Source organism: Furipterus horrens, unplaced genomic scaffold (assembly GCF_987537825.1).
Source record: "Furipterus horrens unplaced genomic scaffold, mFurHor1.1.pri manual_scaffold_1, whole genome shotgun sequence".
In the NCBI taxonomy this organism is placed as follows: domain Eukaryota; kingdom Metazoa; phylum Chordata; class Mammalia; order Chiroptera; family Furipteridae; genus Furipterus; species Furipterus horrens.
Window position 1 is genome coordinate 7404063 of NW_028327171.1, and position 23469 is coordinate 7427531.

A 23469-nucleotide genomic window follows, 5' to 3' on the forward strand; every position below is an offset into this window, starting at 1 on the left:
GCCTTTTAACTATTACTCATTAAGTTCACAGTCTTATTCTTTGATGTTAACCAACAAGTAATTCTTTTGTTTTAACCTGGGAGGACTTGGATCGAATAATAGTGTAGTTGGTGCAATACTTTTTTTTTTTTTTAATTTAAGAAAGTAAACACTTGGTAACCTACCACATTAAAGTAAATAGTATGCCAGGAAGGTTTGTAGCCTTTAAAGCTAAAGAAATAAACCAAAAATCATACTCCTTTTGGGCCTTTATTCAGGTTGTGTGGGGATTTTAATTATTCTGTGAAAGAATGTGATTCACAGAAAACAAGGACCAGTTGGCCAACAGAATAATTATTGTATGGTCATGCTCAGTAATCCAATGAAATCATGGTCAAGGACAGTATGCCTTCTGGGGACTGGCTGATGATATTCCCAGTGTGACCCCAGCTTTCCAGTTCAGGGCATCAGCGGGAACCAAACTGCAGTGATTGGAAAGAACCCAGCTTTGGGGGTCAGATGGAATTGCATTTAGCCTAGTGTCTGGCACGTATTAGCAGAGGGCCTGGAGGAGGGTCTCGTGCCCTCAGAGAGCCTTCACGTTCTCCGCACGGTTGTTCTGAGTTTTGGGGTCACGTGCCTGGCCCAGCACATGCTCGGGAGAGAGAAGCTTCTATCTGACAGCCAAACCCCGGGGCTGCTACTTTCTGAATGCAAGATAAATATTTCTCACGGCTTCTTGGGTGATTTTATAAGCATCTGTCCACACGAGGCCACCCTTGAAAAGTCACCAAAAAGGAGTGTTTCCTGAACTGACTTGGGCTGATTATCTCCCTATTCCATTGGGATGGCCGAATTCAAAGAAGAATTGGTAGGAAAACGTAGAGCACTCACTTCATTACAGGTGATGGTGGGAACCTGGGATGGCAGAGCGGCTTGTGTTTGTCCTCAACCAAAACGTCAAGAGTCTAAATCTGCCGTGGGAGGAGCCACAGACAAACAAGAAGGCAGAGGGAAATAGTCAGGGGAGAACACCGAGGCCCTTTTGGAAATAAAGGGTCTTCAAAGCAGCAGCCCAGAGCCGTTTACTATCTGCTGAATCAGGACCAAAAAAATGGCTTTGACGTGGTTAGAGCCTTCAGTTTAGAAGGCTCGCTGCACATCAGACCGTGCTGGAAACACAGAGCGATCTGCTGATTTTCCTCCATGGTAGAAATGGCTGTAAACGCTTTCCCACTGGGCCAAGGGAAGGCGCGAAGCATCGGGGCGTGACTCTGACAAGCTTGCGGAGCCCTTCTTGGGGGGTGTGAGGACGCGGGGGCTGCGGCCGACAGGCGCTGGCTTTCCCGAGGCCAAAGCAGCGTGAGCGCAGCAGCAACTGGCTTTGTAAGGAAACCACGAGTGTCTGCCTTGTCGGAAAGGGTCCCGTGATTTTGGTGTCTGCGTCAGGGAAGGCCATTTGGGTTGGGCAAGGACAGCTTAACAAGGGTGAGTGGTGTCTCGGTCTCTTTTCATCTGGACAAAAGAAGCATTTGTTCTTTCTGTCTGCTGGGTTCATCAAAGCCACTCTCGGCTTGGATCTTCTTTCTGGTGATGAAGGCAAGGGGTGGCTTCAGAGAGGAAAGATAGTCCACATGTTGGGTTCTGGGTCCTGGCCTGGACGGTGAAGAAGGGATTTTCGAAATGAACGGTTTGCAGGTCTGTATTCTGAAATGAACTCTGTGAGGGTTTTGTGGTCCGGGAGACCTGGGCTCCGTTCCTGCCCAGATGCGGTGCCCGTGAGGCTCAGGCTGTGGGCTTCCAGCTCTAAAGCGCAGATGCAGGGTCACCCCTGCTCTTAGAGGACTTCTGACATTAAAGCTCTGTGACCTGAGGTCCAAACTGTCCCCCACGTGGCTTAGCCCCTGCAGGCTTTCCAGACTCCTTTGGAGGCCCATGGTCCTGCCTCTCAGGCCAGTCACTTGGCCTCTCTGAGCCTCATTCTGCACCTGTGGTTGAGCCTTCTCTAGTGTTGACATTGGGTCTCTGGGTGCAGGCCCGGCCACCCTTCCCAGCAAAATGACTGCCCTACCCCTTCCCAACCCATCTGGCGAGATGTTCGTCCCTAGGATGTACATTTCAAACTGACATAACTTATATTAAAGGAGAAACTATATTAATGCCAGCATTAGAAAATGCAGCTCACTCACAAACAGTCCAGAGGGACAGCCTTCAAGGGATGAAGAGACCACAGGGTATTGTCTCCCTTTGTCGACCGGAAGGGAAGCAGGGCCGGGCCTGTGTGTGTGATTTTGAAGCACCCGACACCCTGCATTCACCCAGTGACACCACAGTGTCCTCAGTTCTCGCCCTGCTTGATCGCAGGGTCCTCGCTTACCTGCCTCCGCTACCCTCACAGCCTCCTCCCGGCCCTGTTCCCATCCCTGGGCCCGTCTTCCTGGGGTCTCCGTGGCTGGCCCGTCTTCCTGGGTGGGTCCTAGGCGGCCCCACCCACAGCCACACCACCGTTTCCACCCTCCCGTCCGTGGCTCCAGAACCCAGCCGTCCCGCCCCGGCCCCGCCCCTGGAGCTTGGACTCAGAGAACAAGTGGCCTACATACACCCCACTCGGAGGCCTTCACTACAGCCAGCGCACCGCAGAGCTCAGATCTCTGATAAATGAGTTCTGCTAAAAGCACAATGGAGCCCTGGTTTTCTCCCCGGGCCTATCTCCCGCCCCTCCCTGTCCTCGGCGCCAGCCTCCATGGCCACCATCCATGTCATCCGAGTGGGGCTCCGTGCTGGAGGAGGCACACGTGTTAGAAGAAGGCCTCCCACCCAGTCCTCCCTCGGGGAGCCGGCACGCACAGGGCAGGCCTGCCCCGGCGCCTTCCCTGGTCCCAGCGAGATGGCGCGGCTGGAACGTGTAATTAGCCTACAGATTCAGCAACTAGTGGACGTCCGTGGCTGCCGTCGTCCTTCCAGTCCCCTGATGAGAGGCACAGGTGGATGGTCTGTGCTCCCGCCCATTCATATTCCCCACAAATCTTTCCCGAGTCCCTCCGGTGGGCTGGGTGTGTTAGGACCACAGAGGGGTGCCAACAGCAGGCCTCTGTCCTCAGAGGACTCAGATCCTAGTGCAGGAAACAGAAGTTAACCAATCACAGTAAATGTCAAACTGTGACTGCTACAGGAAGGGGACACCCAGGGGGGAAGCCAGCGTTATGTGGGGGAGTCAGGGAGGGCTTCCTGGACAAGGCATCATCTGAGCTGTGACCTGGAGGAAGAAAATGATGTTCCAGAAGAGTGGAGAGCCCACAGAGGGCTCTGCCCCAGGAGGAAGCTTGTTGGGTGCAGGAAATTCAAAGGAGAGGTGATGCCAGACAGGTCCTTGGGGGCCACATTTAGGATCTCATCTCTCTTTGAAAGGGTCATTGCCAACTACTGTGTTCCCTTAGGCAAGTCACTTCTCCTCCCTGTGCTTTGGTTCCCTCATCTGTAAAGTAGCGGCTAATGTTACCACACCAATGGTGGTGTTAGAGGATTAAAGTCATTATGACTGCAAAGCGCTCGTGATGGTGCCTAATGCTAGTGAGTGCTCCCCGTGCCTCAGTAACTCTAATCATCGCTACTTTGTCATCACCGCTCCTCTCCCAGAGGACTGATGTCTCCGCCCCACTGTCCAAATTAAACATTGTTTGTGCCTGTGGGCATCTGGCCGGGTGACAAGCAGAGGCGGGAGCTGTTTCCTGTGGACGTGCTAGACGAGTTGTTGTTTCTCCCGTGATCATGTTTTGTCTAGATTCCAAAATTCTCTGATGGTTTCTGGACCGGAACCCAACTGGCGTGCTGGACGAATTCTGAAACACCTTGGTCTTACTTTCCTAAAATCTCCATCTACCTGAGAGCTGAGAACTCCAGCCAATCCTTCCGCATCACTATCCTGCCTCAGGTATGAGCTTGGCCTTGTGCTTTTCTCTCTAATGGGTAACACACAAAAGTAGAGCGCTTCGTGCATGATGGGTATATGTAGCTGTCACGTCTGCGCTCGTACCGATGATGAGCTATATAATAGCGCTGAAGAACAACCAGCCACGAGAAGCAGCAGCTGCAATCAGTGAGTGTCAATTCCTGCTCATGACCCTGGGCAGGTTGGCTGACTTCGCGGGCTTGCTCCCCTGTGGTTGGCTGGGTCTAGGTCGGCCTTGATCTAGGATGGTCTGACCCTCGCGTATCCGGTGGCTAAGTCAATGGAGTGATGGGGCTGTTGTCTAGCCATCCAGCAGCTGACTCACGTGGCGGGGACCGGGTTCTGGGAGAGGAGGGGCTCGGGGGCTTCTGAATGTAGGCCCAGAACTAGCCACCATCTCTTGCACAGTGCTGCCCACACAAGGCCAAGGCCAGCCCAGATTCCCGGGTGGGGAAGTAGAAGCCAGCTCCTCTATGGAAGGAGCTGCCAACTTACATCACAAGGGTGTGGCTACAAGGAAAGTTGAAGAATTGAGGACATTTTTGCAACAACTGCCACAACACCAATATATAGGTTTTTCCTATTTGTTTATCAATAAAGAATAAAAGTGGATTCTCAGAGATGAAAGCAATTTTTTCAGTATCACTAAATCATTGATTCCTTCTTCATCCCAAGCATCTAACTAAATAGACTGGCCTCTGGGTTCCTTAGTCATGTTCCCATCTCTTCCTCATCCTCTCTTTCCTGTAGCTCTTGTCACTCATGTCACTCATGTCACTCACGTCCCCCTCCACCACTTCAGGATCCTCCAGAGTGCCCTCAGGCGTCCCATGTCACCACTCTGTTTGTGCGTTGAAACTAATCTTCCTAAACCACAGCGTTCCACCCTGACAGTCTCCTTCCCTAGTGTGGCTTTCAATGACCCCCACGCCGGACCCTTCCTTGCCCTCCAGCCTATTGCCTGCCACACCCTTGATCCTCCACACCTCCGTCTCCTAACTTCTGCTTCCGTCACCCCCCTCCACCCCCCCACACTCGCCACCCATGGCCTGAAATGCCCTCTGGTCCCCACTCCAGCCGTGTATCTAAATTCTCCCCGTCCTCTCAGACCCGACTCAAACAACCCTTCCTTTGTTGGACCTCTGCGGAGCAGAATAACCCATTTGTGAACTTGACCTTCAAACTCATAATACGCATTTTCTAGTCGACTCCTCTGGCCTAGGGTCATATCTTCAGGGTATATTTTATGCTCTTATCTTTTTCCTTTGACTTCTGTTTTCGGACAACACACACACACACACACACTTATATTTTTTTCTCGATTAAATTATTTACTTAAAGATGAGAACCATGAGTTTTAAAGACCATCTCTAACACCGCCATGCAGTAGAGGGCAGGACCCAATAACTGTTGGTTAAATGGATGAGCCTATGTGTCTTTGCTGTCATCCGGAGAATCTGGGATAAAGGAGTGGGAGTGGGGGGAAAGGAGGAATAATTTCAGAAGAAATAAATAACTGATGATACTGCCTTTTCTCCATTTTCCCCTGTGTATTGGGGAGAGGGGGTGCATTCCTGAAATGGGAACATGTTGGGGAAGAGACTAAAATACTGCAGAGGACACATAACTGAAAGAGAGAGGCTCGACGCATTCTGTAACTTTACGCAAATCACTGCGCTCTCTCGGTGTCTGCCTCTTTAACGCTACAGGAGAAATGATAATACAATACTTGCCAATGACATTTTCGGAAGGCGGCACTGCAAAGAGTGACGTTCGAGTGACATGTTCTCAGCGTCTTTACAATAATGCACTCTTTATGATTACCGTTTGGTCTGCCAGCCAGCCAAATATGGACATTATTTTTTTTATTATTATTTATTTATTTGTTTGTTTGTTTATTTTATTTATTTTATTTTATTTTTATAGAGAGGGGAAAGGAGAAAGAGAGGGAGAGAAACATCACCGTGTGGTTGCCTCTCACTCGCGCCCCCAACTGGGGACCTGACATGCAACCTAGTCCTGTGCCCTGACTGGGAATCGAACCAGCAACACTTGCAAATGTGGACATTATTTCACCCATGTGGTGTGTAACTAAAGCTGAAACCTAGCTTGAGGACGAAGGTGGACGTGTCCTGGCGAATAAACGGCATGTGGGTGGCTGGCAGAGTCAGGGACTCCTAAGAAGCAGGAGAAAAAAGCAGGCATTCAGGGGTAAATCTATTACATCCAGGACAGATAATAGCCATCAAAACAGGAGGTTCGCTGGAGACTGTCACTGCTTTTAGGACCCGACACTGGGTGAGGATGGAATATAGGCAGGAGGGCTCAGGAGGATTGCATTCCATTTGCATAGCTCTGCGTCAGAATTCAGTCTTATTGGGACTTACGAGACTGTGGGTTTTTTTTGTTTTTTGTGTTTTTTTGGTTGACTTTGATATGTTCACATTTTTGATGTTTAAAAATCAACTTTCCCCGCTGTCATTTATTTTTTATTTTCTTTTTTATTCAACGTCACCACATTTGCCGTCCATCGCCTTGTCAGGAAGGACACAGACGGGCAGTTATGAGCAATCACATGACGAGAACCTCACACGCTCCCTCTGCTGGTGACACACCCCTCAAGGACAGCACTGGGGTCATCTAAAACCTTGGCTCTGCAGACCTGACCCCTCCCCTAACATTTAGGGCAATCATAGGGCTCCTTGTCAGCAAAGTGTTAGACTGGGGCCCCTAACTGGGACCTTGCAGCGACCAGCAGTAATAGCGGGGCAAACTGACTGTGAGGGCAGACAAGAGTCGTAGCAAAGGCAACCCGTTACCTTAGACCTGGTCTGTCACCGACACCACTTTCCAAACATACATGAGCCGAATCTGCTTTGGCCTGTTAAAAAAATCAATCCCCAGCTCACAGACACATTCTGATTTTTTTTTTTTATCACATAATCCTATGCATGCAAATAGTTTCAGTCTAAACACCACCGGTTCATCTATTTTTGCTGATTTTAATTTAAGGCAGACGGTTTATTCTGAGATTCAGAAATACTGAAGCTTTCCTAACATGTTACAAATTTACAGTCTGGAGTTTTTTATGGAAGTCAACTGAGACACACAAAAAGGACAGAGTAAAAAGCACAAATTCTGTCGGCATCTATATCATCGGTTGCATCATACTTGATAATTGCTTGGGTTTCATTATGGAATTAGTTCATGCAAAGGTAGGGTGTGTGTGTGTGTGTGTGTGTGTGTGTGTGTGTGTTTCTGTGGTGTGTGTGTGTGTCTGTTTCTGTGTGTGTGTGTTTCTGTGGGGGCTGTGTTTGTGTGTGTGTGTGTGTGTGTGTGTCTGTGGCAGCTAACTGTACCGCCCTACCTTTAATTTAAGTTGATCCCCATGAGAAGTTGTATATTTCATTTCATACTGATCAAAGCTTGGCTCACTCATTCATTTTACACGCACTTATTGAGGCTCCCTCTATGCCTGGCATTTGCTAGGTGCCTAGATGCCAAACATACAGGGAGGGATAGAAAGAAAGATGCTTTGCCTGGAAGAAGGATTTAAGGATGGATGAGCTCGTCAGCGCAGGGTTCTGACTGCTGGAACCGTTCCCTGGACACGGCAGCTGCCGGATGTCTAGCAGCTGGTGACTCCGGGAACGGCCACCACGGCGCCCTTGCTCCTTTCCCTGCCGTGAGACTCTGCTCCCTCCCACCTTCCCTGCACATGGAGTGCAGCCGCATGAACCTTCCTCGGGTGTCAGTTTTAGCACAGACGTTTTCTCCAGCACAGCGTCTGGTTTCCTTTTGTGTTCAGATTTTAAATTCTATTCTTGTGCTCACCAGCCCTCACGATCTGCGCACCACCCAGTTAGCCTCTTGTCCTGGGTCATCGAAAGGCAGCCCCCCTCCACACCTACCCCACCCCACTGGTCTCCAAAATCCCTGCCTCTCGCCGTCCTACCAGCCATAGGGCCCGAGGCCGCCTCTCTGTGAGCGTCAGCTTGTGCCTCCAAGTTTTTCTGTGCTCTCGTCCTTTACGGCAAAGTCCTTCTCACTTATTATGTACTTGATTGCTTTTTTTTTCCCAAATATTTGGCATTGTGTCATACTAAGCCACTCTATTCTCTTAATTGCTTATATGTTAATACTTTGCCATTAAAAAACAGAAGGATAGCCCTGGCTGGTGTGGCTCAGTGGACTGAGCGTCAGCCTGCAAACCAAAGGGTCGCTGGTTCGATTCCCAATCAGGGCACGTGCCTGGGTTCTGGGCCAGGTCCCCAGTTAGGGGTGCGTGAGAGGCAACTACACAGTGATGTTTCTCTCCCTCTCCTCCTCCCTTCCTTCCCCCTCTCTAAAAATAAATAAATAAAGTCTTTACTAAATAAATAACAGAGGGATTGCTGCTACTGATAGGATGTTGATTCGCTCACTGATTGTTTTAAGTTTTGACTCCAGTCCCCAGAGACTCTGCCTCCAGGGGACCTGTAGGGTCCCGTCTGGGGTTTATTTAACCCTGCACAGCCTTGCAGGGCGTGGTTTTCACACCTGTCAGAACTTCCTGTCTGACGATGACCACGTCAGCTTCTCCTTCTCATGCTGGGTGCTGAGGAAGTCGTCTGACGTGTGTTATGCTGCCTCTTGGATAGAGGATGGCACCATCGCTTTGGAAAGATGGCATCCTGGGGCCCGTTAGGAACCTTTGTAGTAGATCCTGAGAGAAGGGCGGTGATGCGCTGGACCGGGGGGTGTACTGAGGCAGAGGGCCTTGAGAGAAGAGCACATGGGGGCAACATCCAAAGCTCAGCTTTTTGAAAGGTTGCACTTGAGATGCCAACTGGGTGATGAGTGGGCAGGTGGACAGAAGAATGTGGCAATGGCAGCAGAGACCTGGGCTGGACATAAGGGTCTGGGAGTCTCAGCACAGAGCGCAGGGGATGTCCTGAGGGCCGTGGGTGGCATGAGTCACCTGGGAGGGAAGATGGAGAGAAAGCCAGAGCTCTGGAGCGCTGGAATGCTGACGGGTGAGGAAGGCTAAGCACACCCAGTAGAGATGCCTGAGAGGGAGCAGCCAGTGAGTCAGGAGGAAGAAGAGAGGACCCTCCCTTAGAGACCAAATGTAAACAGAGTTTTGACAAGAAGAGAGTTAGCAGGTCAACATTATCAGTAGAAGGGACCCTTTGAAATTTACTTTCCTGCCTCCCCCATAGATGGGAAACTTTACTGGGACAGGAAACTTTACCAGGACAGGAACCATGTGTTATTCATCCTTGTGTTGCTGGTACCAAGGAACAGTATCTTGGCCCCATGAAGTGCTGATGGATGGATGGATGGATGGCTAGATGGATAGACAGATGAAAATCTTATGGTTGTACCCATATGTATTACAGGTGGCCTACATGTTGCTATCACTTTCAGTAATGTTTATCACCATGCTTATGATCCAAACTCCTGGATGGCAGGGCTGGTGTCTTCTTCTTTCTCTATAGCGCTCCATAGCACCTCGGAGGGTCCTGAACGTGCTGTGACCATGACAGCTGTGTGATGTCGCCTGACTTGTGCTTTTTCTTGCTTGTTTCCTCTTTCCTTCTAAACAACCAGCTTTACATCCAGCCCATGATGGGGGCTGGCCTGAACTACGAGTGCTACCGATTCGGCATTTCGCCTTCCGCGAACGCGTTGGTGATCGGGGCTACCGTGATGGAGGGCTTCTACGTGGTCTTCGACCGAGCTCGGAAGAGGGTGGGCTTTGCAGAAAGCCCCTGTGCAGGTAAGCGATGCTTGCGTCAGACAGGGAGACCGAGCCAGCGTGCTAGTGTCAGCTCACTCACGTACAAGCCCTTCTTGATCAGTCGGTTGCATTGAATTGATTCACTCATGCCCGTGATCCATGATCGAAGTCATGTTGATAGAATGCACTGTGCGTTGCTAAGAGGAAAAAGCAAGGTCCCGCGTGTATGACTTGCAGCACAGGACTCACACGTGGGAAATGCTCAGTAGGCATTGGCATTACTGTTCCCTCTCAGGTTACTCCCGCAATAGCACCTCGTCCCAGAAATAAAAAATACTCTCAAGGGCCTGGGGGAGGAAGGGACCATGTTTGACAGCAGCAGTGGAAGAGTGAAGAAGAAAATTCATAGGTAAGCTGTGTATGTTTTTCCGTTCAAAGACACCCTCTGAAGTAAGAAGTAAACGCCTATCATTGCTAGTTCTCAAAAGGAGACCAAGGGGCCTTTTGATAGAATTCCTTTAATGACATGGCACAAGGGTGACAGAGCCACATTACTCTGCGAAGCCTGGCTTGAGGCTTGGCCAGGTCTTCAGAGAAACCAGAAGAGCACAGTCAAGTGGATATGATAGGTAAACTCCTTAAACTTGAAACTGTCTTCAGACTTGACAGTCAGCTTGGAATGGAGTGTCCCCACTGCCCACGGTTTGGTGGGAGGATCGGGTACTTGTGACTAACACTCAAGCTAGCAAGGAAAAGGCAAGGCATAGACAGAATGCGGGAGATGTGTGGAGAAAGTATGTGCACCAGGAGGTGTCGGGGGGCCACCGCGTCCCCAAGAGGGTGTCAGAGGACTGGAAATGTCTGGGGCCCCAGTCAAGGTTGGGAGCGGAATGAAATCCTAAGGTGTGCTCCTAACATGCCAAGGGCTAGAACAGCCAAGCAAATGGGAGGCAGAAAGAAGAGCTATTGACAAAGAGGTGGAGAAGAAGAGAATTGGGGGTTAGAGTGAAGTACAAGGTCACCGCGTAGTGAAGGAAAGGAAATAGGAGTTTGATGAAGGAAAGCCTTAAACCTGACATACAGTTGGTAGGACAGGCAGGAACGCTCACCAACGGGCCAGACCTTCACACGGGTCTAAAATCAACCAGAGTTTAAGGGAGAGGATGTGCACGCAAAATGCCAATCACGGCCGATTTATTTGGGAGGGGGACATTTCAGCTCCTACTTCTCACTGCCTACATCATGGGCTTAAAATGGCAGTCCTGGGACATACAGCAGGTAAGTGATGCTTCGTCTTCTTGTTCGGACACACTCATTCCTGCAGAGTTGAGCAGTTTGGAGAACAGAAGAGAAACATGAGAAAGTTGCATCTGGAATCTTAGGCCAGTTACTATTCTATGTAAATAAAATGTCCCAATCCACGTACATATTTGTGATGTTGTGATGTATCTTCTTAAATGTCAGTGCAGAGTTCTTTGTCTTATTGACCAGACTCGGGGGCCATGGGACTTGTCATTTTTCAGTCTTGGCCGTGATTAAACAGGAGCCTTTCTGACAGATGGCCGTTAACGCTCGCAGCCTGCTTGCATGTCACAGAGGGGGACCTCTGTCCGTGGGTTACCTGGGGCGGTACATCAGAAACGCCGTCTCTTCCAACGATGAACATTTCACTTCTTCTAGCCCAGAGAATCTAAGAACCGAGGCAATTTTCCCCACAATTCCCGTTCTCTCATTAAATACCATTGAAGTAAGGGCTACTATGGCAACAGCGGTCACATCGTCCGCTTCAGGTAATGCTGCGGAGGTGCCGTCCCCGTCTGTCCCTACGGGAAGTGCTGTCGGGCACCGTTTCATATCCAGCGTCTCTAGGCAGAGAGGTTTTCCTGAATTTCACCATGAATCCTCGGTTAGGGGCTCTCACTTAAGTTTGTTGTTGCTAGTTTTTGAAAATGTATTTAAGGTTTGGGTGCTTAGCCATCAATTTTAGCAGCTTGGGAATACACACCAATGGGTCTCCTCTTCGGTGCTAGTGGTTTAGCTGTTCAGGTAATTGCAACCCTCGGGGCTGCAGTCAGGAGCCAGACAGTGGTCTGCAGCTCCATAATAGAGGCAATAGCCTGCCCTTTTGTTTTGTTTCAAAGTGTTTATTTTTAATTCATACCACGTTTTAAATAACAAAGAAAATGTTCGAAATGACAGGAAATTGTGTACTATGTACACACTTACAGCACAGCCAGATTTCACAAATGCTAGCAGTCCATCCTATTTTCTTCGAATGCTTGTCACAGAAATAAAAAACGTAAGTATAACTAAAGCCTCGCCTCACCGCGCTCCCTGCAGTTACCGTTTCGCCTGAAGCTGGTGTATGTTCTTATAATCACCGCACATTTATAATTTCGCGGCATCGTGACAAGTACCCTGGATTATTTTCTATTGCTGTGGGCCAGCTTGCTCCCCCCCCCCCGCCCATTTAGCACTTTATGAGTCTGTGCTGCGGATCAAGGGGGGCTTAGCAGGGCAGTCCTAGTCCAGGGTCTCCCCTGAAGCTGCAGCATCTGAAGGCTGGAGGGTCCCCTTCCAAGCTCAGTCACATGGTTGTTACCAGCACCCCTCCATTCCTTGCCTCGTGGACCTTGCTACTGGCCTGTCTGAATGTCCCCTAGATGGGTACATGGTCGCCCCAAAAGAAGTGATCCCAGAGGGAGTGCAACAGGGATTCTAAGACAGAAACCAAAGTCATTTGTAAATGAATCTTGGAAGTGACACAGTGTCCCTTCTGCCCTCTTCAATTGGTAGGTGGGGGAGGGGAGTAAACGCCAGGAAGTGGGCCATTGAGGGTCCCCCTAGAGGCTGGCCGTCATATACCTATGTGTAGGTGTTTATGACAAAACATGGGTTGGTCATTTGGGTTGCTTGGTATTTCTTAATTTATAGGAATGCTGTTGCATGGCGCATCCCCTTTGTCAGCTTGCTTCTGTTGTTCAACATCACTCTTTCTAGATGTCCCGTGTTGCTGCGGGAGCTAGGTCATTCATTCCAACCGCCGTATAGTAGTCCGCTGTGTGGGTATCCCCAGGTGACGCCCCCAGTCCCCACTTCATGCACACTCGGGTTGCTTCTGACGCTCGCAGTTCTGAACAGCACTGTGGTGAACAGCTTGTGCACGGGGCGGAGCTCTTCTGGAAACGGAATGTCTAGATGAGATGGCACGCCACTCGGAGTTTCCGCTTACTGTCAGACCTGTCTTTAAAGCAGGTGGACCACCAGAATTACATCAGAATTTCCATTCCTTCAAAGTATTGTCATAGTTGTTCTGGCCTTTTTACTGATCTATGCGTGTGAAATAGTATTATTTTAATTGATTACTTCTGAGAAGACTTAACTTTTGACATGTGTATGGGATGTTGGCACTTCTCTGATAGTGAATTTTGCTATTAACTACTTTTGCATGTTTTTCTACTTATCCTTTTTATTGATATATATGAGTTCTTAAATATTTGAGGTTAATTTTGCTGGGTTATGTGCATGGTGAATCTCTTTTCATCTCACTGGCCTTTTTTACTTGTTTTTGGTGCCTTTTATTTACATTTTTCCTTAAATTTAGTGAAATAAAATTTACTAATCTTCCTTATGGCATTTACTTTTCTCTTATTTAAGAAATTCTGAATCTAAGAAAATAGAGTTTTTAAAAGGGTACTATGTACTTTCTAATTCTTTTTTCTAAAATGTGAAGTAGGAACTTAATTCTTATAAGGATACTCTATTTTCTCTGGCCCTGGCTGGTTTGGCTCAGTGGATTGAGCGTCGGCCTGCGAGCTAAGTATCGCTGGTTCGATCTTCCAGTCAGGGCACATCAGAGAAGGAAAACTCTGACTCCAAAAAACCTCTGCTGCCTTGCGGCATACCTCTTCAGGGGAAAGGCTAAGGGAGTAAACCCCGACAGAAAATCCGGAGTTCCTAAGGCGGTTTGACGTTGTAGTCAACACCGGCAACTCCTGCGGCGCACCTGAAGCCAAGCTGTATTGACTCCGTCTTTCCCTTGGACCCTTCAGCTGCGAAGAGAGGGGGTGGTCTGCTGCATGGGCAACAGCAGACCCTCCATATCACCCTGCCCAGGCTCTGTAGCTTCAGCTCCACTGGAGAGGACACTCCAGCGTCATCACAAGATGTCGATTCAACACGGGAGGAGACAGATACCGTGTCACTCCCGAGTCGGACTGCACAGCCATTCTCGGCGGTGCAGATAGACTCTTAAGAAGCTACACCATCGCCTCTCGAGACGGACGGCTGCCGACGATTTACTGAATATACAGTTTCCCCTCTGATTCTTCTTGATATTTTATTATGAAAAATGTTAACATGTATAGGCCATTCTCTCTTCAGCTGTGTTCAATCTCTTTAACCTATTTAGTGAATTTTTAATTACATTGACTACCTTTTTTATTTCTAGAAATACTAGTTAGAACTTTTTCAAACATTCTAGCTCCCTTTTTTGTAGTGTTCTGTGATTTGTTGTGGCTTGTATTTTCTTTATGTTTATTATTATTAACGTCACATGAAAAGTTGGCTAGATAATATTTAAATGCTACAATGAATTGCATAGTGCCCCACTCCGAGACAATCATGTGAGTGCACAAAGTGCTCCCTCGTTATTATTTTATCAGCCTCATGATCTTCTATTCTATGGATGGTCCCTCATTTATTTCACCAGTCATTATTGGTAGACATTTAGGTCATTTCCAGTCCTTAAGTGGACACCATTTATATACGTCTGCTCTAGGTGAGATTATTAGAAGCGGAATTGCTGGGTTAAAGGGCAGAAGCATTTGTCATCTTGATGAATATTGTCACACGGCCAGCTCTCTGGCAATGCCTGTGACAGTCTGTTTCTCCAGGCAGTTGAGGGCGGTTCCCACAGAGTCATTTTAATTTGTTTTACTTTATATGGGTGAGGTGGAGTTTATTTTCATGTTTCTAAGGGCATTTATTTTTCCTTTTCTGTGAACTAACCACTCATATCTTTTTCCCATTTTTTTTCTCTGTTGGGTTTTTAGTATTTTGTATTTATCTGTAGGATCCTGCTCTTTATGTGATTAAGAAATTAACCACTTGTCTGGAGGAAAAAAAAAACTATAATTCCTGTGTCAATGTAAATTATTTTTGAACATAATGAACTTTAACATAAGATGTTCACTTTAATATATTTAAACATATGATCTTTTGCTTAAAGGCTCTTAGGTTTAGTGTCACATGTTAAATGGCCTTCCTCACTCAACTGTTTTTGTGGTGTATTCAAGAACTTCTATGTTGGATTGACTTTGGCACAGAATGTTTGTGTTAAACTATTTTCTCCCAAGATGATTGCCCCATTGTTCCTATAACATTTATTGAATAATCCATCTTCTCTTTACTAGTTTGAAATCCTGCTATGATTTCATACCAAATTCCAGTAACTATTTCAGAGATATATATTTATTTCTGGATTTTCTATTCTGTTCCATTGAGGTGTCTTACAATATTCATTTCTTTTTATTATTCATCTTTTCTAAAATTTCTCTGCTATTCTTTCTTAATTTTTTTTTTCCTTTGTGAACTTTTGAATCAGCTTGTTGAATTAAAATATCTTATTGGTATTTTAGTGACTTTTTAATCCTTTTAAACACAACTATTGTATGATTTCAAGCAGATGGTTCTATTTTTCTATCAGAGATGGATAATTAATCTCGTCTTTATGTCTGCTGACTCATTCTCTCATGGTGAATTTTTTTCTCACTTGGTCTGCAATTTTTGGATGAGTTTATTTATTGGAAGATCCCCACTCTCCCGTGCCCCTGCCCTCTGGGAGAGTTCAATGCACCTTGCGTTGTAAAAATGTTACTAATAAGCAATTTTGCATTTGTTCTGCTGACCTTCTCAGATGATGAAAATGTCAGGATTTCTACACCACGCTGGGCAAATGTAGATTCCAGCTGTGGAATCGTGAGGTAGTGTTTTGGAGGCTCCATGTCTCGTGGGAGAGTCTTTCCTACCTCCTCACCCACCCACCCCTCAGACCTCGGACAGTCAGCCTTCCATGTTGGTACAGTTTTCTGGCTCCTTCCACCCACGGACCAGCATTTCACTGGTCTCTTGGCTCTAGGGTCTCCTTGGTGTGGCAGTCAGGTCTTCTGCCCCTCTCCCCACCAACACCCTCTCCCCCTACACACACATCTGGGCTTCAGAATCCCCAGCCCTGCCTGGGGCCTAGTTCTGGGCTCAGCTACATAGTTAAAAACTGGGAGTTACATTTTAGCCTCATTTCTATGCGTTAGAGTCGGGGCATTGCCACCCTCGTGCCAACTGGCACGTGAAGGAGCCAAAATCTCTGAGAACGGCCGTTCCTCCCCATGTCTTTTATTTTGGTTGGAATAATAATGTGTGTTTGACAGACATCCCTTAGCGCATAGGACTTGGCTTCTCTACAAGGGTTAGGGCAGGGTGGGACGAAGGTCAGTGAGTAAGAGCTCTTTGAAGAGTCTCCTGGGGAGCTTTGTAAAGTACACGTGGTCCCCGTCCTCGCCTCCTTTTTCAGCCAGGGTGTATCAGAACGGTGGTGCGCGCTTTGGGAGAAGATCCCCAGGCATTTCTGTTGGGCTGCCCTGCCTCCTTTCAATCTCCAGCCCCCACCCCCACCCCGACAGAGAGTCACTGTTCTAGTCTCATATCAGAGCCGGAGGAACAAGGAGGCCGTCCGTCACTGTGTGTCATGGAGCTGGCCAGCCTGGGTCTTCAGCACGCAGCCCCACATACTGGGAACAGGTATTGGAGACCAGAGCACGTGCACTTGCGTGTGTGTTGCCGTGGCCACGTGCCCCGTAGCGAGGAAAATAATAGAGTGTTAAAACTGACAGCCCTCTTAATGTACCCAGAGCTTCTGAAACACCTCTCATCTCTTTTTATAGATGGAGACATTCAGCATCCCAGAGCTGTGTAGGTTTCAGCTTAGGCAACGGGAGACACTTCATGGACTTGGCAGTCATTTCGCTGTGAATTTTCTTTGCTGCAGGTTGAAAGTAGATCATCTGGTACATGTTCACGTGTAAAAATAGGAATGGTAGCTGTTCTGTACAGCGTTGCAAAGATGTGCTCCTGCCTTCTACTTAGAATGAAATCAAAAGATGGCAAAGCCGCGGGGCCCCAGAGGCGGGGATCAGGCAGCCCTCATTTGTCAGGAGAGAACCCTGAGGCTCCACAGCCAGCGACTGTCACGTGCTTGTGCAGCAAAGTGGCCCTGGGTCTGGACGCCTGTCCCAGAACTCCAGAACACTCCTCAGAAATCATCTCAGGACCAAACCGCTGGTCTGGGGAAGCAGTTCACTTGATTGTGTAGGCTATGGGAAATTGACATGTCTTCTTCAGACACTTATCCACTGGGTCCTGATCTTCTGGACCACAAGACATGTAATTCAAAGTTTAATCCAAGACATTGATGAAAGGATTAAAAATAACAGTATGTTAACAGGAAGCAATGACCTTCCCCAGGCACTGTGTGAAGTACTTAACTTCGTATTCACTTGGTTAACCGTACAAGACTGTGACTTGTAGACGCTGTTATCATCACCACGTGCAGGTGAGGACACTGAGGGGCAAAGAAGTTACATTACTTGGCCAACATGACAGTTCGTAAGCAGGAGCTCGGATCCGAGCCCCAGAAGTCTGGCGCCAGGGTCAGCGCTCATAACCACTGTTTTCTCTAGTTTCATAAATAAATGCAATATGGAAAAAAAAAATCTCTTCTATGACCATAGAATTAGTACTGTATGAAATGAATGTTCCATGAATGGCATTCCTAGAAAACATCCTACTGACGTATTTTTTAAAGATTGATTTAATTTTTTTTAGAGGCGGTGGGGTGGGAGGGAGAAAGAGAGGGAGAGAAATATTGATTGGCCTCCCCTCATACACACCTCAGCCGGGAACTGAACCTGCGACCCAGGAATATGCCCAGACCAGGTATCAAACCCATGACCTTTCACTTTGCAGGATGATGCTCAACCCACTGAGCCCCACTGGTCAGGGCACTGCTGAAGTATTTTTAAATCAGCTTTCCTTTAATGTTGAGTGGCTGGTTAGCCCATGTGAGGACATAGGTATTTCCACATTACACAGTACGTCTGACAACATATAAATTGGTGCTGGTTTACAAACTTTTTTTTTTAATGTAAGTTTTCTGACTATAAAAGTAACACATGCACAGTGAGGAAATTTTGATTTTGTTGGGGCTGTACAATTTTTTTGTCTATATCTGTAACATACATGATAAAGGGTGTAACTCAGGCGTTCACTTGAAGAGCAGTCTTTTGTCAATCCCCAGGTACCCAGGATAGCTGAGGCTGGTTTTGTTTTTCTTTTGTAACCCAAAAGCGATCATACCACATGTGTTCTTTGACGTACTTTTTGGGACTATCTTATTCTTTTGATTTTTTTTAACAGCTTTATTTACATATAAGTGGTATAAAATGACGAGTTTGTGTTAGAGGGTGCAACTTGGTAAGTTTTATATATAAATATGCACCCTTGAACCCACCAGCACACATCAGACAATAAGTATGTCCCTCAAGCCCAAAGGTTTCCTTGTACGTTTTTGTTCTGCCTGCCCCAGGCCTCACTCACCCCCCACCTCCCTCAGGTAACCACCTGCCTGACTTCTGTCGAAACTATAGATGCCTTTTCACTTTTTACAATTTCATAGAAATGGAGTCACAGTATGCATTCCTTTTTGGCTGACTTCTTTCATTCAGCACAATTATCAAAATGTCCTCATTTTGTTTCATGTATTAATAGTTCATCCTTATTTCCTGCTGAGCAGTGTTGAATTGTATGGATATACCACAGTAGGTTCATCCCCATTCACCAGTTGACCTCTGGGGTTGTCTCCAAGGTTTTTGGCTATTCCAAAGAAAGCAGCTATGAACATTAGTGTAGAAGCCCTTGGACATATATTTCCATTCTTCCTGGGTAAACCCGTGGAGTGGAATGGCTGGGTCATATGACGGAGACATGTTTCACTTCCTAAGAAGCTGCCAAACTGCTTTCCAAAGTTACAGTCCCACCAGCAGTGTCTGAGTTCAGCTCCTCTGTAGCCTCACCGGCATGCAGTATGGTCAGTCTTTTTCATTTTGGCAGCTGTTTGGTGATATCTCACTGTGGTTTTAATTTGCTTCTCCTTAATGCCTGATAATATTGTCCATCTTTTCACGCGTGTATTGCCATTCACACGTCTCCTTTGGTGAAGTGTCTTTGCAGATTTTCTTGCCCATTTTATGTTCAATTTTTTATTTTCTCATTATTGGGTTTTCAGAATTCTTTGTGTTTAGAATTCAAATCCTTTATGAGAAATATAACTTGCAAGTGTTTTCTCCCAGTCTTTCCTTGTCTCTTAATATTATCTTTCAAAGAAAAGTTCTTAATTTTGATAAAATAAAATTCATCATTTGTTTCTTTTATGGTTGGTACCTTTTGTTGGTGTAACTAAGACATTTTTTGTCTAACTCAAGGACATTTCCTTCTGTGTTTTCTAATACAATTTTCATAGTTTTAGAAATGTGTTATTTAGTTTCCAAGTAATAATGGATTTTTCCCAATATCTTTCTGTCACTGACTTCTAATCTATTTCTGCTGTGGTCAGAGAACATAGTATAAAACAAATCTTTTTAAATTTATTGAAACCTATCATATGGATTATATTACAGCCCATCTTGGTAAATATTTCAGGTGCTCTTAAAAACAACGTACTGTATATTCAGGTGTGTGGGTGGACTATTTTATAAATTGCAAATTAGGTGAAGCTGGTTGATAGTGCTGTTCAGCGAGGCAATATCCTTACCTTTTTCTGTCTGCTTGCTGCCTCTATTCTTGAGATAGAGAGGCTGAAACCTTTGGCTACTTTTGTAGATTTGTTGATTTCTCCTTGCAATTTCATCATTCTTTTTCCATGTATTTTGAAACTCTCATTAGGTCTATAAACATTTAGTATTGTTATGTCCTATTTATGAGTTGAACATTGTATCATTATGAAATTACCATCTGAATCTATCTGTCTAGTATTAATATAGCCACTCTGGGTTTCTTTTGATTGGCATTGGCATGATACGTCTTTTCCCATTCTTTGTCTTTCAATATATTTGGGTATTTACATTTAAAGCAGGTTACTTGTAGGCAGCATATAGTCATAAAATTAAACATTGCTTTTTATCTACTTTGACAATCTCTGCTTACTCGTTGGGGTGTTTAGACCACAGATTGGCAGATAACAGCGTGCCAGCCAAATCTGGCAAGTAGTCTGTTTTGGAACTAAGAATGGCTTTTGCATTTTCAAAGGTTTATGTAAAAATAATCAAAAAGAATATATGATAGAAATCACATGTGGCCCAAAAAACCTAACATATTTCCTGTCTGGCCCTTTAGAGAAAAGGTTGGCCAATCCCAGATTAGACCATATTTAATGTGATGACTGACGTGGTGTGTCTACCATGTTGTTATGTGTGTTCTCTTTGTCTGATCTGTTTTTTCACCCCATTTTCCTCTTTTCCCGCCTTCTCTTGAACTGCGTATTTCTGTACTTTTTATCTCCTTGGCTAGTTTATTAGTTCTTACTCTTTGCTGTGTGATTTTAGTGGTTACCTTAGGGTTTAGAGTGTATACCTTCGATTTATCACCATCTGCTGCTTCATGCGGTAAAAGAACCTGCAACCACGTGCTCCCCTTCCTCCCCTCTGCTCTCTGGGCTATTGCTGCTGTTACACAGTTCACTTACACATGTGTCGTAAACCACGTAGTACGTTGTTATTGGTCCTGCTTTACATCAATTATCTTCTTAGGTGTTTACAGTTACTAATGCAGGGGGTATAATGGCCTCCCTAGTTTCTATCACTCCTGGTGTTTGTTAATCATTCCTTCCTGTAGCCCTAAGTTTCCACCTGATATCATTCATCTTCTGCCTGAAGGGCTCCCTTTAGTGTATTTTATAGTGCAGGTCAGTTGTGATGATTTTTTTTTTCTTTTGTTTAGCTTTATTGAGGTATAATTGAAAAATAAAAGTTACATATATTTAAGGTGTTTTGATATACACATGCATTGTACAATGATCACCGCAATCAAACTAATGAACAAACTCATCACCTCATGTAGTTACCATTTACTTTCTTTCTTTGGTTTTTGTTTTGGTGGTGATGGGAACATTTCACATTTTAAGAATACAGTACAATGTTGTTAACTATAATCACCGTGCTGTGCATCAGATCTCCGCAATTATTCAGCTTGCATATCTGAAACCTTATACCCTTCGGCTGATGTCTCTCCATTTCCCCCTCCCCTCGGCCCCTGGCGACCACCAGCCTCCTCTTGGCTGCTTAGTTTGACTGTTTTAGATTCCACATATAAGGGAGATCATCCAATATTTGCCTTTCTGGGTCTGGTTTATTTCACTCAGCGTAATGTCCTCCAGGTCCATCCATGTTGTCACATATGGCAGGATTCCTTTCTTATTTAAGGCTGGATAATATTCCAGTGTATATGCATGTGTGCATCTGCTTGTGATGAATTCTTTCAGCTTGTATATGTCTGAAAGTATTTTTCTTTTACCTTTATTTTTGAAAGCTATTTTTGCTTGATATAGAACTTGGGTTGACAGGGTTCCCTCCCCACCCTATGTCTTCTGGCTTGCATTATTTCTGACGTGAAATCATCTTTAATCCTTTATGTCTCTTTGTACAACATATTTTTTTCCCTCTCTGCTTTTAAGATGTTCTCTTTATCACTGGTTTTCAGTGATTCAGTGGTGTAGTCTACTTCACGTTTCTTGTGCTTGGGGTTCTTCGAGCCTCTCGGATCTGTGGTTTATAGTTTCTAGCAACAGAAAATTTGTGTTAGATCTTCAAATATATTTTCCTGTCTCTCATCCCTTTCTCTCATTTGGTAGCCTACTGCATGGATATTTAGCCACTTTAAGTAGCCTCACGGTTTACTGATGTTACCTCTTTGTATTTTGCTCCTCTGTATTTCATTCTGGATTGTTTCTACTATGTTTCCAAGTTCACTAGTCTGGTTCTCTACAGTGTATATTCTGCTGTTAATACCATGCAGTGTAACTTTCATCTTGCATATTGTAGTTTTTATATCTAGAAGTTTGATTTAGGTCTTTTTATTTTTTTTATAGCTAGTGTCAGTGCTGAGTTGAATTCTTAGACACCTTGCTGAAATGCCAGAATTGTTTGCTGGTATTAGAACCACCCCCTACACACATGGAAGTTGGGCTCAGGAACCCAAAAGAATGCAATGCTTTTGTATCCTGACAAATAGTCCTGAGATTTGTTTTGATTAGAGTTAAGTTACTTTGGAAAGAACTGATCCTGTCTTACCTTACTTTTAAGCATCATGAGATGGGATCAGAGCTGTGTTCCGTCTATGGTTAAATTGTCCTGTTACGGGTGAAAGACTCATAGTACTGTCAGTGATACCCTGTGGGTTGGGTTTGTTCTTTTTTCTTTCTCTCTGGGAAACCGAGTGAACCGGAAACAGTTGGCCATAGGCACTGTTCTCAGCCCTACATGTAAGCTCCAATCAGTTTCCTCTGGCCCTCTGCAGTGGTTCTTTCAGTGAAATTCAGTCATTTGTTTGCTCAGCCCTCGGCTGAAGGCTGAAGGGAGGCCCTCGGGACAGTGTGTGATTTCCCCGTGTGCCGCTGCCCTCTGTCCGTTACTCTCCCTGAAAACAGTGTTTCTCCCTCTGTCTCCCCAACCCGGGGTGCTCTGCCGACCTCTTTCTGTGTGTCTGCTCCCCCGGCCACAGCCTAGAAACGTTCCCAAGTCAGGAAGCTGAGCACCTCTGGGGCTCACTTCATTTCTCTCCTGTCTCTCGGGACTTTCTCTCCTCGCCCAACTTCCAAGATCTTCCATCCTTGTTTTCCATATACTTTGTCCAGGTTTTTAGTTATTTCAGACAGGAGGGTAAATCTGGTGCCTCTTACTCCATCTTATCCAGAGGCAGACGTGGTTTCAAGTGATTTTTAATTTCTTTAGGCCTTACGAGGCTAGGGTCTTTGTCGTAAGTATATTCCACTCTCATAATTGTGTTCTTTAAAGCATCTCTACTTATAAAGTAAATACATTTTTAAAAAGACAAATGACCCACTGTGAAAAGACATTACAGCACAAGAAAGTTTTGCAATATAAAGGATTCGTACAAATCAATGAAAACATGATAGAAATGATCATAAAAAAGTACAAATGGCCAATGAGTGTAGTTTTTAAATGGTTCCCCCTACTAGCAAACAAACAATTGTAGGCATTATGGTTTGGGGTTGAGGACCGCCATTCTTCCTGGCGAGAGTGGGCAGTGGGCATTCCCAGAGGCGTTGGTGGGCGCGGATACTGGCTGGGTCTCTCTTGTGGGGGCTTGGTCAGCAAATAGGCAGATGCTTAAAAGAGAGCGTACCCTGACCCATCCTTTTACTTTTAGTAACTCCTTCTCAAAAACGTAAGATTATGAGTGGAGATTTAAGTACAAGCTATTTCATACATCGGTGTTTATAGTTAAAGGAAGGAATATTGAAAATGACTTCAAGGGTGACATGTAGGGACTGGGGAGCAAATTTGACACATCCACCATTGGGTTCTTTTTATATCATCATAAAAAGTAGTATAGTTGAAAATTAAATGACATGAAAAGATTGTTATCACATGAAGTGAAAATCTAGTAACAAAACAGCATGTCCCACCCGATCCCAGCTTTTTTTTAATTGACATGTAGAAAAAGATTGCATTCTAAATTATGAATATCG

The 23469-nt window shown here is 45.7% G+C and overlaps 1 protein-coding gene across 1 annotated transcript in view; it reads left to right on the plus strand.

Annotated features, from left to right (window-relative positions):
* BACE2 (beta-secretase 2) overlaps positions 1-23469 on the plus strand; it is a 69423-nt gene that overhangs the window by 41311 nt on the left and 4643 nt on the right. The window contains exons 7-8 of the mRNA XM_090271826.1: positions 3761-3910; positions 9521-9689. Coding sequence (XP_090127952.1) covers positions 3761-3910; positions 9521-9689 — 319 coding nt within the window. The remainder of the gene's footprint in view (positions 1-3760; positions 3911-9520; positions 9690-23469) is intronic.